The sequence below is a fragment of the Apis florea genome, unplaced genomic scaffold (genome assembly GCF_048593485.1).
Source record: "Apis florea isolate Af1SG1 unplaced genomic scaffold, ASM4859348v1 contig_3203_pilon, whole genome shotgun sequence".
NCBI lineage: Eukaryota > Metazoa > Arthropoda > Insecta > Hymenoptera > Apidae > Apis > Apis florea.
The window spans coordinates 8,508,187-8,524,708 of NW_028256723.1; the positions used below are offsets into that span (position 1 = coordinate 8,508,187).

Below are 16,522 nucleotides of genomic sequence, written 5' to 3' on the forward strand. Positions count from 1 at the left end.
ACGTTTTATAAAGTTACGTGATATTTTATAACACGGTACGTTAATAATTGGGGAAATGTCGAAATTTATCGAATAATTGAAAATAATTTTTGTATCGTACATGATATATAAAATTCCTCTATATTTATTTTGAAAGGGAATATGCGAGAAACATAAAATTGTATGTCTCTGACTGATCAATCTGATTTGAAATTGATGGAAATTGATTAATCAGATGGGTGAAAATTCTCGAATTAAAATAGATGGGGTTATAACGAGGAAGTATATAAAAGTTGGAAAAGGTAACGTTTAAAGTGTAACGATCGTGTTGCAATTTTAATATTTTCACAGCTTCCCTGTATTTTCAGAGAAAACAATCGTCAGATTTCTCTAAATATTTTATGTCGCCGCGATATTCGCGTAATAAAAAACACGAAAGGGAAGAAGCGGCGAAAAACATGGGAAGAGACTTCGATGCTCGATAATGTGACGTGAAACGCGGTTCTTAAGGTTAATTTAGACGGAGACCACGTGGCCAAATGATCTATGAGAAAATGTCTAGTAGGCAGCAACCGTCCACGTGCCAGTTGCTTACACATTGGCCACGATCGAACACTTGCAACCTGGCTCTTTCGATACAGAATATTTCGATCAACGTATTTCAGCAATATAAAATATCTTAAAATATCTCGATACATTTCTTCAAATATTATTTTAAAAATTAGTACAAATAATTATTTATATTCCTCGATAAGAATAATAATCAAAGCAGATTTATAATTTTTATTACAATATAAACTAGGCTCGCGTGATTTTTCTTTGAATTACTTAACTAACTAGATTTGTCAATAATATATCAAACTCGCAAATTTCGAAGAAGGATTTAAATATTTGCAAAGATTGAAAAATATGCGAAAGTATCAAAAATATTGGATTTCATAATTTTAATGATATTCTCGAATTGTAGCATTAGAAAAAAATATTAAATATATATATATATATATGTGTGTGTGTATAATATTTGATAATTAACTTTTATTTTAAAAAAAAGTTCAAAGAATTGAACACATTTGAAACAACATTTAGGTTGAAGAAAATAACAATACTTGAACAAAGTATACATTTCTCCATTTTCGAGTTCTTGTCACACAGATCCAACGTAGAAAAGGGGTTCAAAGGCGGTGTGTATCGTGAAAAACAAAATAATCAATTTCGCATTGTGCTCAAACCGAAACGGTCGGAAACACCTACACGTCAATCAGCTCACTTCCCGTTTTCCGACTCCTTAAACACAAATCAATCATATCCGTACTGGCAAGTTCTATTTGTGTGCTTTCCTCGGGAACACGTGTTTCATTAGGAAAACGTGTTGATCTGGTATTACACAGATTTGGTAACACGATGGATCGCTTTTTATACGATTATTCAGATTTGTGTTAATAATATATACAAATATGATTAATGATCAATTATTTTGAATTTATGTCATACTTACACAAAATATTTGATTAGTGTCTTTTGAAACAATTGTCTTTCTACTTTAAAATTAACAAAACATTTTATGATCGTTTTAAAAGAATTGTTTTTTTTTTCTAATTTAAAATTTGTGTTTATATATATATATATAATATTAGTTACAAATGATTGTTACTAAATTTGTATTCCATTCTATTAAAAATAACGGAATTGTTATTTGAAAATCATGTCTCTTGAGAAATATATATATGTAATGGAAATCGAGTTTCCGCGTATCTTTAGCGAATAGATATTTTTTTAAATTTATTTGACACGTGATCTAAATATAAGCAATAAAATAAAATACTTATGACTTACTTGCAATATTAAGACGAAGGCGACCCACTGGTAATATTTTACATTTTTTATTGTCTCCTTATTGGAATATATATCGTCTTCTTGATCATAACGATGATTTCCATGAGAAGACGCAACTCCAGGTGCCACAACGTCTATGCCATTGGTACCGAGCATAGCTCTGGTCACAAAATATGTACTGTGTATCCAACAATACGAATTGAAAGCCTCGATGGGTATATCTCTGCAAAGGACAAATGAAATAGAATGTAAAACAAGCAGAGAGAAAATAGTAAAAATAAAGAAAACGAAAGTAAAAATAGCAAATTCATATATAAATTGTATGTATATTGATCGTATCGATTATATTCCACATTCGTTGGAAATTATTTATAATAGATTTATTCGCGTGTGATATGCTTATTTCTGAAAAAACTTGAAATTTATGTATTATATACGTTCAAGTGATTCCCGAATTGTATAAGAAAACAATAATGAGAGTTTCGCAGAAACCATGTGTCATCTAATTTTTAGAAATATTCATAATCGATTATTTATATAATCAAGCGCATCTATTTTAATATTATATTGCTATTAATCAAATCTCAATCATAGACAACTTAATCTAATTTTATCCGTTTGGAACATATGCATCAAGAGTCTACTTCAACTTCTTGTTTAAAACTATGCATATACACATCAACAGATAAACTATGATATAAAACTAAAAATAGATAAGTCACTTTTTAAATGATAAGACAATAAAAATATTCAGATGAAAAATAATTTTTTACAAACTGAATGACACAAAATATCGATTTTTTTTTTTCAATGAAACATAAATTTTACTTTTTACGTATAAATTGTCAAAATTCACATATCTCGAAATATTTTACACGATACAAAAATACATGTAACATCTGGAACATCGGATCATCATTAAGCTTAAAGAGCTTAAGGTTATGAAATAGCACAAGGAGCAAAATTTATGACTGAAACATGAATTAGACTTACCCAAAGCAATATATTCGCCATATTAAACTGCAAAATTATATACATATTCAAAATTGAATATGGATAATATGAAATATTATCTCGAGAAGCAATACGACCGTTTATATTTTAAAGATACACGACCATAGATTACGCACGCGCATCCTAAACTAAAAAGAAGAAAAGATGGCGTGTGAAGACAAACAAAAATAGAAGTGACACCTGCCATCAATTAATATAAGTATGTGTATGGCGATTGCAGATGCATTCAACAAAAATAAAAAAACACAAATTATATATATAAGTAAGTACAAGAAAATTTATATAAAAGAATGAAATCAATGAAGGACAAATAATCGTTCGATGATAAAAGTAAAATCGTATTAAATTAAGATATTTTGAAATGGAATCTAATACTTTTTTGATGTGTTACTTAATACATCAAAGAATTACTTAGATATGTGTTTAAATTAGGAGAAGGTTAGTCATTTAAAATAATTGAAAATAATAAATTCTAATCGATTATTTGTTTTCTGTAAATTTTTGTTCGTACCTGGTATGAACACATTCTATTGGATTTCCTACAACTTGTTTGCTACTAATAATTGCTGAAAACATCAGTATTAGAATTGTTGTTAAGGAGTGTAATCTGATAGTGATGCTATCGGTTTTCGTTTTATTCATCTGTAAAATTATATTTCTTTATTAGCAAAATGTTTTAAGTTTATATATAAATAAATAATTATATATCTATTATTTGTTTTGTATTGTAAAATATATATACAAAATATTTATATAAATTTAGGGATCAAGTTTTTAGGGATTTTTTTTTTTTCTTCTTTCCATCCTTATTATATCATAATTTCATATCGTATATTAATAGTTATAATTTTAATAAATCATAATTTCAAGATATAATTTTAGTAAGTTTTTATATTGTGTTTCACATTAATATTCGCATATAATTTTATTTAAATTTAAAATTTAAGATTCGTAAAAACCATATTATTCTTTATCACGATTTATTGCATTTTATAATTTCGCTTATTGCGTTCCTAATTTCCATTCTAAAAAACAGATTTTCTCATAGTTCAGAGATAAGCGAATCATTACAACTAATTTTAATTCATATTTCAATTAATGCATGAAACAAAGCAGTCACTTAAGTGAATTGAAACGCTTGTGCTTTGAGTATTGTATTTTAATGAGACGTGTATTCGATTATTCATATATCATGAACTCACATGATCAAAAATATCTCGTGGTTTTTTAAAAATCTATTTTCTTAAATATATATATACATATTCTGATATAAATATGAATACATAAAATGTTTCATTAGAGATATTAATTAATCAATTTATTACATTAATGATATTTGAAAGAATTTAAGAATTTATGTAATATTAAAAAATAAATATAATTAGCAATAATAATAATAATTAAATGATAAATTATTGAAATTATTAAATTGTTGAAAAAGGAAATATCGTAATTATTAAAATATAACGCTCTATTAAAAATACTTCAAATCAAAACTTACACGCAAAGAATAACAAAGTGCCATGACTTTATCTATCATTTTCGCTTCGCTTTTATTTCTATTTCGAATTGTTCTAATTGTCACATCATTGTATCCAACCAAAACTCTATTTTCCAAAGTTTTATTTGACGAAAATATAACTTCTCCATTTACGATAATTTTTGTGGAAGAATTGACATTAGATACATACTTCATACTCGAACAATTATAATTCGACGAACGTCAAATACTTTTAATAGTATCACTAATCTCTAATTTTAAATGTTAAGAAAATATTCATACGATTGTTTTTATTTATACAACTTATACATGGTAACATCTCCATTGATAAAAATTTTGTTTAAAAAGTTGTTAAAAACATGAATTTATTATTATTCTCTTGATCACTTGTTCGATACACAACATAACATCCTCCTTTCAATTACAACGCGTGTTAAATTTCAAAAAATGAAATATATTCCTGATTATTTTCATTTGTCCAACTATGTGACATTATCATATATCATTATAAATTATACATATTATTTTCGATTTTACGAAAGTGTATATACGATTGTTTTTATTCGTTTATCACTCGGCTCAAGTTATGAAAAAAAAAAAAAATTGAATTTATTATATTTTATTTTCTGCAACGAACTTTATATCGATTATTTCCGAAAATTTGAAGAAGAAACACTTGGAAGCAGGATAAGAACGGAAGAACGTCCACTGGTTGGCAAAACATGAACACCACAACTGTTACTTTTTCTCTGATCTCTTTTAGTTCGAGTCAATTTTATTTTTATATTTTTTTTTTTTCACCTTCGTATCTCTCTCTCTGTCTTTCGCTCCTTCGTTCTTTTACCACTATTTCGATCAACCCCAAGCTTTCTTAAAATTGCTTTGGCGCCGAAGTGACAACACGATTCACTCGCTATTTTATCTAGCGATGGCATTAAGTAGCTTTCGACCCGTATTGAAAAAATTTTTTTAAATTTTCATTTTTTCTCCCAATTAACTTAAACATTTTTTGAAACGATTTTTTATATTTTATTGTGTATTAATCTTCGAAGAAGGATCAATTTTAAATTATATCTACCATTTCTTTTTTTTTTTTACGATTATTTTTTCATGGAATGTTCCACGAAATGTTTAAGATATTCGAACGTTCTATAGAATCGTTGTCTTTTCAGACGAGAAAATTCTTCATCATCTGAGTGTCTGAATTGCTCGGGATCAAAAGGGATTAAAAGAATTAAACTTCCATCACTCGAGAAACTCGAGAAACGAACGCCTACGCTTCTCGATAATCTACACATCATCGTATCTCCACTGGAAATTTCACAGAAATCTGGCATCAAAATAAATGTGTGTCATCCAATCGCTACATTTAGTTTTATTACCAAGTTATTCCTTCAAGCATTTGGTCACGCTGCACGAGTTGAGCACCACTGTTCCGGTCTCCATTAACTCGATAACCGTTGGAAACATACGTTGGAAACGAAATTTCTTAGAGATCTTTTCAACGCGTTGTCACATTTTCGAGCGATTTTTCTTTCCAAAACCAGGTGTACCATCGATTTTTATAATTGTTAATATATGTGTGTATCTCTTTCTTTCCTTTCTGTTTTTTTCCCTCTCTCTCTTTCTTTCAAAAATCTTCATAAGAAAATTTTAAAAATTCATCAATTTCACTCTCCGCACATAATAAAAAGTTCTATGAAATATGAATTAAAAAAAAAAAAAATAGCCTTTTCAAACAGTAGGAATCTTTTATTTTTTTTTTTTTTTTTAAATACTAGTATAATAATACTAAAAGTGAAGCATATAACGTTATATGCGTAATTATAGCATATTATCCTCGTGTATCAACGTCTTTTACATTCACTTAGTAATTATAATTGATAGTTAAGTTTCTGTGAAACTTTTAAGATCAAAAGAAAAAAAAGCATTGCATTTGTATGCGGCAGAACTATATTATACGTTACGCTTATAGCTTAGCAAACAAGTTGAATACAAGGATTAAAATCGAGACAAGGAATAAAAGTAAAAAATATTCGATAGTTTTATCAAGGAGAAAATTTAAAACAAAAATCTTATGACCAAGATTAAATATCGTTGAATGGAATGAACAACAATAGGTGTGCTTATTATACGAATATTTCATTTCAATACAATATTAACTGAAAATAGATAAGTATAAATTGTAAAGTCGTATAAAACATAATCCATATTTGTCAATCTTTAATTCTCTCATTTAATCATTTATTAATCGCCTAAAAATAAAATAAAATAAAGTAATACCGTTAAAATTCGGCTTTCTGTGTTTAAAATTCGTTTCTTATTTTCCAATAGGAAATACATGCATATGGTACAATTTGTTTAACGCTTATAAAGTCATTGGACATAGATGTTGAAACGTGATGAAAAATATTATATAGCGTTGGAAAAAAAAAAAACGTTTAATAGAAGTCTTCTTCGACAATGTTTCCTTGCCGACGGAACACAAATGGGTAAATAGTCGATCGATATACATATACATATATATATATATGTGTGTGTGTGCGTGTATATATATATATATATAGTGTTTACACCAACATGCACTTTTTTCCATTTTTTCGCGAAAATGGACGACAATTAATTAACAACTTTATAATAACAATTATTTAAAGATCTTCAGTTCATTCTTTTTATTAATTAAAAAGATACTATATGTTTTAAACGCTATTAAAATAAAAACGTATGTTAGAGAAAAATCCACCGAATAAAATATTCATTTTAGCCATACCAAAATTCTTACAACTTTCCAACTACATTAACATATAATTTTAATTCGTATTGCGATTACTTAATCGCGTGAAAAAAGATTATCCCTAAGGTATTTTAACATAAAATATACGTTTAAAAATTCGGTATATGTATTAAAAGAAAAGAAAAGAAAAAAAAAAAAAATCTTTTCTTTATTTTAAAGAAAAAAAAAAAAAAAAGTGAATTAATTTGTATATACGCTATACAGGAATGTATCATAATAGCGTCTTTCGTAAGACACAATATACACGTGTTGTCATAACCACGGAGATCGATTAAAAAAAAACCAGTATGATCTCATAGCAAAAAAAGACGTTGTAAACCGGTAAAATACATATCCTTGCACGTTATGATCCCCACGGTCAATAGATTTTTCTAATCCTAGTGAAACGATTTGCTTTGAGCAATACTCGAAGAAATAAAATAGGTTTGTTTGCTTTGGAGAACGAACACTAAATGAAAAGTTACAGAACGATTCTCTCGGGACCTAATCGTTGAAAAACAATGATGATACACGCGTGAGTATACATAACACGCAGCTACCATATCCACATATACACGTATGCACACACAAGTACGCACGCACAAGCACACACACACGCACACAGAGATCCTAAAGTGGTCACTTCAATGCGGCATTAGGAATGTCTTCTTCATCGCATTTTTCTACGTCAGTCGTATATAGCAATTGTTTCTTTCATTTAAGCGCTAGTTTAGGAAAATATCTTTATGAATTCTCGCTTCATTTATACAAATGCGCAGGTCTACATATATGTGTATATATATATATATATATATTTTTTTTTTCTTTCAATCTCTTTCTTTTAATTTTCTCTAGAGAAAAATAATCTCTCAGGCAGAAATTATAGAATGCTGCTTATTGACCAATCAACGGAATCAGTCCATAATTCTATCTTATCTTTCAATCTTTTGTCTTTTAATCTTTTAATTGTATAATAAAACAATAGCAAAGTGTAACACCTAGGCAACGACTGAATGTGAATCGCTCATTTTTTTAGTAAGCTCTTGCAAGAAATCCCTGTAGATCAACGAGTCCATGTTAGAGGAGAGGATGTAGAGAAGCCACCAATCGCCAAGGTCAATCTTCTTGCTGATACTGTTGCAGGTTTCTATGGAGAGAAGTCGTGATGACAGGCAAAGCAATCTTGGTCTGACGGCTGGGGCGAAGATTATGGCGGCTCTGTAGACCATCAAGCCGATCAACAAAATCGATAGGATGGTATACCAGAACCAGATGAAAATGTACGTTTTCTCGTTGACGATGTTCAACGGTAGGATACATAGAGAGTCGTGCTTCTGTATGGTCCCTGATGCACCATACTTGTGGAATATGCATTTGGTAACGCGTGGAAAGACGTAGACCATAGGATCTACACGTTCTTCCTGTGGAACGTCGGATAATTGTAAGACTCGCAGTCCATAGCTGAGGAACTCGCCGTCGAAAAATCGATTCATCAGGTACAGTTGAAGGAAAATATTGACAAGGCAGAGGGCCTCGCAGGCGAAATACCGGTACACATACGTGTTGTGCGTCTGAAAGAAGAACAAGCAATCGGTGAATTGGCATAAATTGGACTCAATGAAGGCAAATTGGATTTAACCAAATCGTCTCAGCCCTCCTTCTCCTCTTACGTTCTTTCTCCCAAGATATGAACTATCATCGTTGAAATTTGTTTTAGTTAGAATTGAAAAATTTTAAATAATTACTTGATCAGTTGTTATTACTTTTATTATTTTCTTAACTTTACATTTTAAAATTTAAATTTTACAATTTTTCTTTTCAAAAAGAATTGTATTTAATTTTTCTAATATTATAATTAATTAAATTTTGAACTATCATCGTTGAAATTTGTTTTAGTTAGAATTGAAAAATCAGTTGTTATTACTTTTATTATTTTCTTAACTTTACATTTTAAAATTTAAATTTTACAATTTTTCTTTTCAAAAAGAATTGTATTTAATTTTTCTAATATTATAATTAATTAAATTTTGAACTATCATCGTTGAAATTTGTTTTAGTTACAATTGAAAAATTTAAAATAATTACTTGATCAGTTGTTATTACTTTTATTATTTTCTTAACTTTACATTTTAAAATTTAAATTTTACAATTTTTCTTTTCAAAAAGAATTGTATTTAATTTTTCTAATATTATTTTTGAACTATCATCGTTGAAATTTGTTTTAGTTACAATTGAAAAATTTAAAATAATTACTTGATCAGTTGTTATTACTTTTATTATTTTCTTAACTTTACATTTTAAAATTTAAATTTTACAATTTTTCTTTTCAAAAAGAATTGTATTTTAATTTTTCTAATATTATAATTAATTAAATGTATTTTAAAAAAGTGTCGATGAATTCATTATAAATTTAGAAGATCAATTTCATAATTTTCATAAGCTATTCCTCGTATTCTCAAAGAATGTAATTTTTTTTTTTTTCACTCAATTGAAATAATATAATCACTTATAAATATATAAATAAATTTACCTTTCTATATTGCATTAAATAAACCATAAGCATAGATTTCTTTTTTTGAATATTATCCTCGTGATCGAGACCATGATTCATACCCATAACCAGTGCGTTGATCAAACCGCCCTCCCACATATTCCACAACCATTGTGGAACGTAGCATAGTACCGCCTGTGAAAAATTATAAATATTTCGTTGATTGAGAGGAAATATTTTTTTTTTTTTTTTTTTAAGCATAAAAATATATATTTGAATGAAATTATGAGCAAAAAAAAAACATTTCTTAAAATTAGCAATCACTTTATGATATATTTATGAAAACACCGACGACGGTATAATCCATGCATAATAAGCTATGCAGTTCGCATAAAGGGGGGCCAATATAATATTGATGCCTTCGCGATATACGCAGATCTCATATTACATTTATCAGTGAAAGAAATTCCAATGGTTACGTAAAAAACATATACATTTACACTTGGAAACTTTTTTTATCTGGACGGAATCATGAGACAAACAGTTCTTATATGTAACTGGAGCGCATATAAGAGTATTCCGATTCTCTTTATTACCTATCATTTCTCATTTAAGCAATATGAATTCGTACTCGGGTAAATAGAATCAATTAATACCGGTATCGGAACATATTATGATAAAAGGATACATATTATCTATAAAATTTGCAGATATAATTATAATGTAATAATAAATTACTAATAATTGTAATAATAATAATAAAAATTCAGTTATTTAAATATTTTGTTATATTCAAAATAATTTTTTCAATTTGGCATCATTTCTTTTACAAAATCTATTATACAAATAAATATTACATAATATTATTTTAGTCCTATAATAATTCCATAAAGATTATATATTATATCATCTATATATCGATTATGTATTAAAAAAACAAGTATTAATAGATCAATAATTCTGAATTATTAATTCGTGAATACAGTCATTGTTTTGTTATCATTTATTGTTTTGTTATGATATAATGATTAAGATATCTTCAACCTGAAGAATTATATTTCACGTCTATTTATGTTTATCTAAATCTTTCTATCTGAAATCATTCCCTCTGTTTACGAGAGCTTAATTAATTAAAAAAAAAAGGCAAAATTTTTAAATCAATTATGATATAAAATACAGCATATGTATAACGTATTATATATACGTATTATGATAGATCATTGGAATTGTTGCAGAATCGATAGATATTTGTAGAATCGAAATTAATAAAATCAATATAAATCGAAATCTCTCTTTCCCGTAATGCACTGTTTCAAAATTTTTTCAGAGACAATTTTTAATAATTTATTGATATATTCATATGCAGAATCGTTTTAACTTCTATTTTTTATATTATATAAAACATAATGCAAACTTGTTGATGATTCTTCTTAACTTAATCTAATAGAGTCTTTCGACTCTGCCGGTAAAAGCGTCAAATAGAGCGAAACTACTGCCAAAGCAGTTCTCAAGACAGGTAAAGACAAAAACTGATAGCACTGCAAAAAAAATAGATAATCATCAGTACAGAAGTGGCGATAAAAAATTTTAACAAGTCAATTTTTTACGCTCATGCATTTACGTCCGCGAATCAGATATCCAATACGAGAAAGATGAGAACAGTAAAGAAAAACCTAACCGAGAAGGCGCGTGCAGCTGTCTGTGTTTTATCTGTCGCGTGGTAGATTACTGATAAACGAGCCTTTACCTGGAAGAATAACACAAAGCACACCCATTGGTAATAAGTATAATATTTCCTCGCATCTACATCGCCGAAGTCGTTCGCTACTCCTGGATGCGCCACCTCTAGACCAACCTAATGAAAGAAATAAATGCTCTGTCAACAATAATGTCGAAAGAGTGCGGGTGCGTTGATTAATTTTATATTTTATATTTATATGCATTTTCTACAGTCTTTATAGAATGTATCAGAAACATCAATCAAAAGAGAAGTGAAATAAACAAAAAATTTTATTTTAAAAGGATTAATTTGGAAGAATTTATTTGGTACTTGATAAAAGTAAAGAAAATTAAAACACAATAGACAAATTATTAATCTCTATTTTATGTCTTATATAATTAAATATATTCTGTAACTGTAAAATATATTCATAAATTTACAGTATAATATTTACCGAATTGATTTTGTAATAAAATATATATATATATATATATATATTGATTTTTTATATATTAGACATTTCAAAATTTCATATAAAATGAATAATTATACATGAAATTATAAAAAATAATGAGTTACCGAGGTTATTAGATAACCTTAATATAAATTCCAAAATTTTTCCATTGGCATATTATATTTTTTTTTATTTCCAATATAAAATAACATTTCAGACAATTATTATTATTTATTAATTATTATTATCAAGCAAAATTTTTAAAAGAAATTTTTTTCAAAGTCTATTATTTTTTATAATTGCAATTATTAATAAATATATTTTTGCTTATAACAAAATAAAATCTAAATTATTTATGAACAACGGTTATTTAAATAATTAATTTAATAATAGTAATAAATATTTTAATTAATAAACTGAAAATTAAATAATCTACATAATATAAATATGTATGTAAAGAAAGTAGAAAATTATATGATTACAATACATCAAACATTACAAATAAATATTTATAATGTTAAAAATAATTTTTAATAATTAATTTGTAAATTTTTATAACACGTATTAATTTAAAATCTTTTTAAATTATGTTTTATTTCAATTATATAAAAATAAAATCTATTCTATAATTTTATTATATCGAAAACCAGTCGGTACAACATTTTTCTATAGTTATCAACGATTCGTAACCCCACACTATACCCGTCAAGGTTTCGAAGGTTAGAAATAAGTGGTCTCTGTGATACCGTGATTAAATATGAATCTAAGTTAGAAAATTAGGGACGTAGTCGTTAAACCAGATTACCCACCTGCCGATTAAATGCGTCCGGCATAGTAAATGTAGAAGTTATCCAGCAATAAGTGTTGATAGGGTGCGTGGGTAAACCCTGAACGATGCAAGAGATTGGATTGCCTACGTATTGGGTGGCCGTGATTACCATCGAACACGTGAAAAGTAGCACCGTTGTAAAGTGGTTGTGTAACCGAAACACCATAGAATCTGTTGTGATTTCCTGCCATTTCAAGTATTGTCCAAGACCTCCTAGTAGTTTATACATGATTGTTTTCTTTAATCAAACGCGTTAGGTTGTTTACAATCCTCGTATGTTTTCTTCTCCTTCGCACGGTTATTCCCACGTGGTAGAATCGTTCACGAACGAAAAAAAAAAACAAAAGAGAAAAGAAACAAGAGAAACACGTATCGGAAAAATCAGATATTAACTGAAACTTTCCCGAGTCTTCATCTACCACGCTCAAGCTCGAAAAGCGGTAAAACGAAACGAAACAGACACGATCGTACGGCTGTGTCCACGCGGCGTGCCTCCCTCTTTTCCTTTTCTCCCGGTTCTCCTTCTCCTTTGGCGTCCTTCTTCCTTTTCTTCTGCCCTACTCCACCACTACTTCTTGTTCTTTCTTCGGACCGAAGAGAGTGCGCGCGCGCGCACACGCGATCGGTCACCGAACCACGTTGAACGAGATCGCGAACGACCACTTTAGACTTTACACACGCACACGGTTATCTTCTGGCAGGAATTTAATTCTGGAATGCGTTAACGAAACAAACGTGTCCTGTCAACATTTTTTGCCGCCAATCAATCGGTTCGAAGGCGTTAAACACGTTCAAGTGAGTCGTGATAAACAAATAACCGTGCGTGCTACTGGAAGCAAACAGTGTTTTCTGTATCGATTGTATGTCTTTTTCCCACGTGATCTCTGTGGATAGGTAGAGCTACATGTAATCGAGACGCGCGCTCGTTTCGTCTAGTTCTCTCGATCTCCGTATAATCGCGCTATGTCACGCCACCAAACTGATTGATTCTTCGCTTCGTGTCAAAGCTACGACACTCACTGTCAATTTTGCTGCTGTTCTTTCTGTCAGTCGAGGATTTCTCAGAGAGAAACACAGCCTGACGCAAAGTTGTGCAACACCTTGAACTCTCTCGGCGTGCCGCGAACCCCCTCTTTCTCCTTCTCTTTCTCTCTCTCTCTCTCTCCTCTTCGCGCAGAACTTTTTCTCTCGATATATCGTGCAGATAGATCGTACGATGAACGGGTTGCGAGCAGCCAACACCGAATTGTGTCGAGCATATACACGTATGTACGTAGCAGTCTTCAACGTCGACTGACGAGAAGTCAGTGGCTTGTTGTTCAGCAGAGGGGCGAGAGGGAAACTCTTTCGATCTGCTAGGGGGACTGCCGGAGTAGAAACGAGTAGGAGAGGGCCCAGGAGGTGGGGATCGAAACGGTGGGGGACCGACGGCTGCTTCAAACTCCCCCCTTTATATACCACAATATATTGTATACCCTGTTTCCATAGTGTATGCTCCTGCGTTCAACGATGAGGGCTACTGTTGTCAGATTCTTTTTATTTTTTAACAATTTATTTCGTATGCTTAGAACGTATATATTTAAAATTAAAAAATACAAAAAAAAAACTTATAAAAAGATTATCACATGGGTTTTATTTTTTATTTCCTTTTTTCTGTTTAATTTTATTTATTATGAAAACAATAGATAGAAAAGATTATTTCGAATTTCGAGCATACGAAAATAACATGTAATGTATGTAAGATATTTCTATCTAATATTCAAAAAATATGAATTACAATAAAAAAAATTTCATATAATTATAACATATAATTATAAAAATTTTTAGTTTTCCTTCCTTCCGATAATATTCTATTTCAAAATTTATGGTGATTTAAAACTTGAGGCTCGCTCCCATTACCGTTATTTGCTTGCTTGTTTCTCTTTCTTTTCTGTTCTGGCCGGTCTCTTCTTCGCCTCGAATATCATAATGAAAGTAAATCGGTTTAATTCGATCGTTAAATTCAATTGAACACTGAGGTCGACAGAAGGATCATATGCAGAATTTATACGAGTAAAATTTATATTCTAAATGACAACATCGTGTTTAGAATTATTCTACATATAAAATTAATCAATATATATATATATGTATCAAAGAAAAAAGTTACAGGGAGTTTCATATTTCCAATAAGTATCTTTTCGTTTCTTCCATTATTTCTTTGATTTAAAGTGTAAACAAACCTCGAATATCACAAGATAAAATATATTTATCTCATATTATATTTAATTTGTTCGTAAATTCAATAAAAAAGATAACTGCACGTCGAAATGCTGAATAAATAATTTTCATCATTTCATTTTATAACATTTTTAATATATTAACTAAAACATAACGAATTTCTACTATTTATGTTAATACTATTAGTATCATTAGATGATATTTGCAAATTGTAACTGGTAATAGATTATACTGCTTTCTAAATGAAAAGTAACAGATAATAGAATTTAAAAATTAAAGTGAATAAAAAAAATTTGATTAATAAAGAATAAAAGTTGATATATGATATAATCGAAATCGTAAAAATAAATTTGCATGTGAAATTGCATAAGGCAATGTAACAAGGAATTATCCAATCAATATCAGCAATTTTGTGCTCGCTTCTTCTTCCTTCTCTCGTTTTATGCCTTTATTCTGTTTGACAAAGGGTGCTTGCTGCAATTTGTACGTGACCAGATGCACGGTTCCTGAAAGAACTGCATTTTACTCTACGAAAATACCAGTATCTCTTGTATTCATAGTCATTTCGTTTGTGATTATGTTAGATTCTGAGATATATATTAAATTGCAACAAAAATAATAAGAATTAAAAAAAAAAAATTTGTTCGATAATTTTTTTTTTTATGCGTTTAAATTTTATATTCGTAATATTTAGTTGAATACTATAGAAATAGAAACCTTGAAACTTGTATTTTTCCATTAATTTGAATATTTCATTTTTTTTTTTTTTTTCGACATTTTTATCTTTAACATTTATAATTGATACTTATTTTCTTTATGATTATATGTGTATATATTTTTTTATCTATGGTAGAATTGTTCATTTTTTAATTTTATATTTAAAATTCAAATTCAGATTTTATCATACAAAACGATATTTTTATATAATGTACAACTTTATAAATCTATAGTGATTATATAAAATTGGACAAATTGTCTTAAAATAACCGTTTATCCCAATAACTACTCGATAAAAATTCATATTTTTAATTCCACATAGTTAAATGGAAATAAATATCTATGTAAATTTATCGCGTCATAATTTTCAATATCAGTCGACTGTACAAAGATTTCGAAAAACAAAGAATCTTTACACGAATACGATATTTTTTTACATAAGCTGTTGTTCATTGCCATTGGCATAAAATTTTTTTTGAGATAAAACGAAGAAAGATTTAGAGAAACAATTTTTTAAGTTATGAAATTTTAACGTATTTTTTCTTAGAAAAAAAAAATATATATATAAATAATTTATAAGATGTCATTTTTTTAAAAAAAAATATAAATTCTAATTTCAATAAATAATGAAAGCTATTTCATTCTTTTAAATATTTGAAAATGGGATGTTAGATTTGTGATCGGTTTAATTTATACCTACTACAAATACAAATACTAACTCGTGTAAAAACGATGGTGACACATGTTACGCACATGTTTACGGAATCTCGTAAAAGTCTTCCAGATACAAGGCAAGAGTTCCGGTTACTAAGAAACTATCGCTGCACTTAGAAACTAATGTTCTACGAAAGAAAATCAGCAAGACTTTAATTCGATACATAAAACGATACATAAACGGTACGTTGGTGTACATCTATGACGTATCAATAGCAAATGGTAACATGATATTACGTAAATATTTTCATAACGCTCGTCGTCGTTTATCGCTTGT

At 28.6% G+C, this 16,522-nt stretch overlaps 1 protein-coding gene across 1 annotated transcript; it reads right to left on the reverse strand.

Moving 5' to 3' along the window:
- Nucleotides 1-6,450: 6,450 nt before the first annotated feature.
- On the reverse strand, nt 6,451-14,670 carry ogre (optic ganglion reduced). Its single transcript, XM_003692388.4, has 4 exons — nt 12,575-14,670; nt 11,339-11,446; nt 9,631-9,786; nt 6,451-8,671 (listed from the first exon to the last, which is right to left on the reverse strand). The coding sequence occupies exons 1-4, from the start codon at nt 12,821-12,823 to the stop codon at nt 8,099-8,101; spliced, it is 1,086 nt and encodes a 361-aa protein (XP_003692436.1). The 5' UTR covers nt 12,824-14,670; the 3' UTR covers nt 6,451-8,098.
- Nucleotides 14,671-16,522: the final 1,852 nt, after the last annotated feature.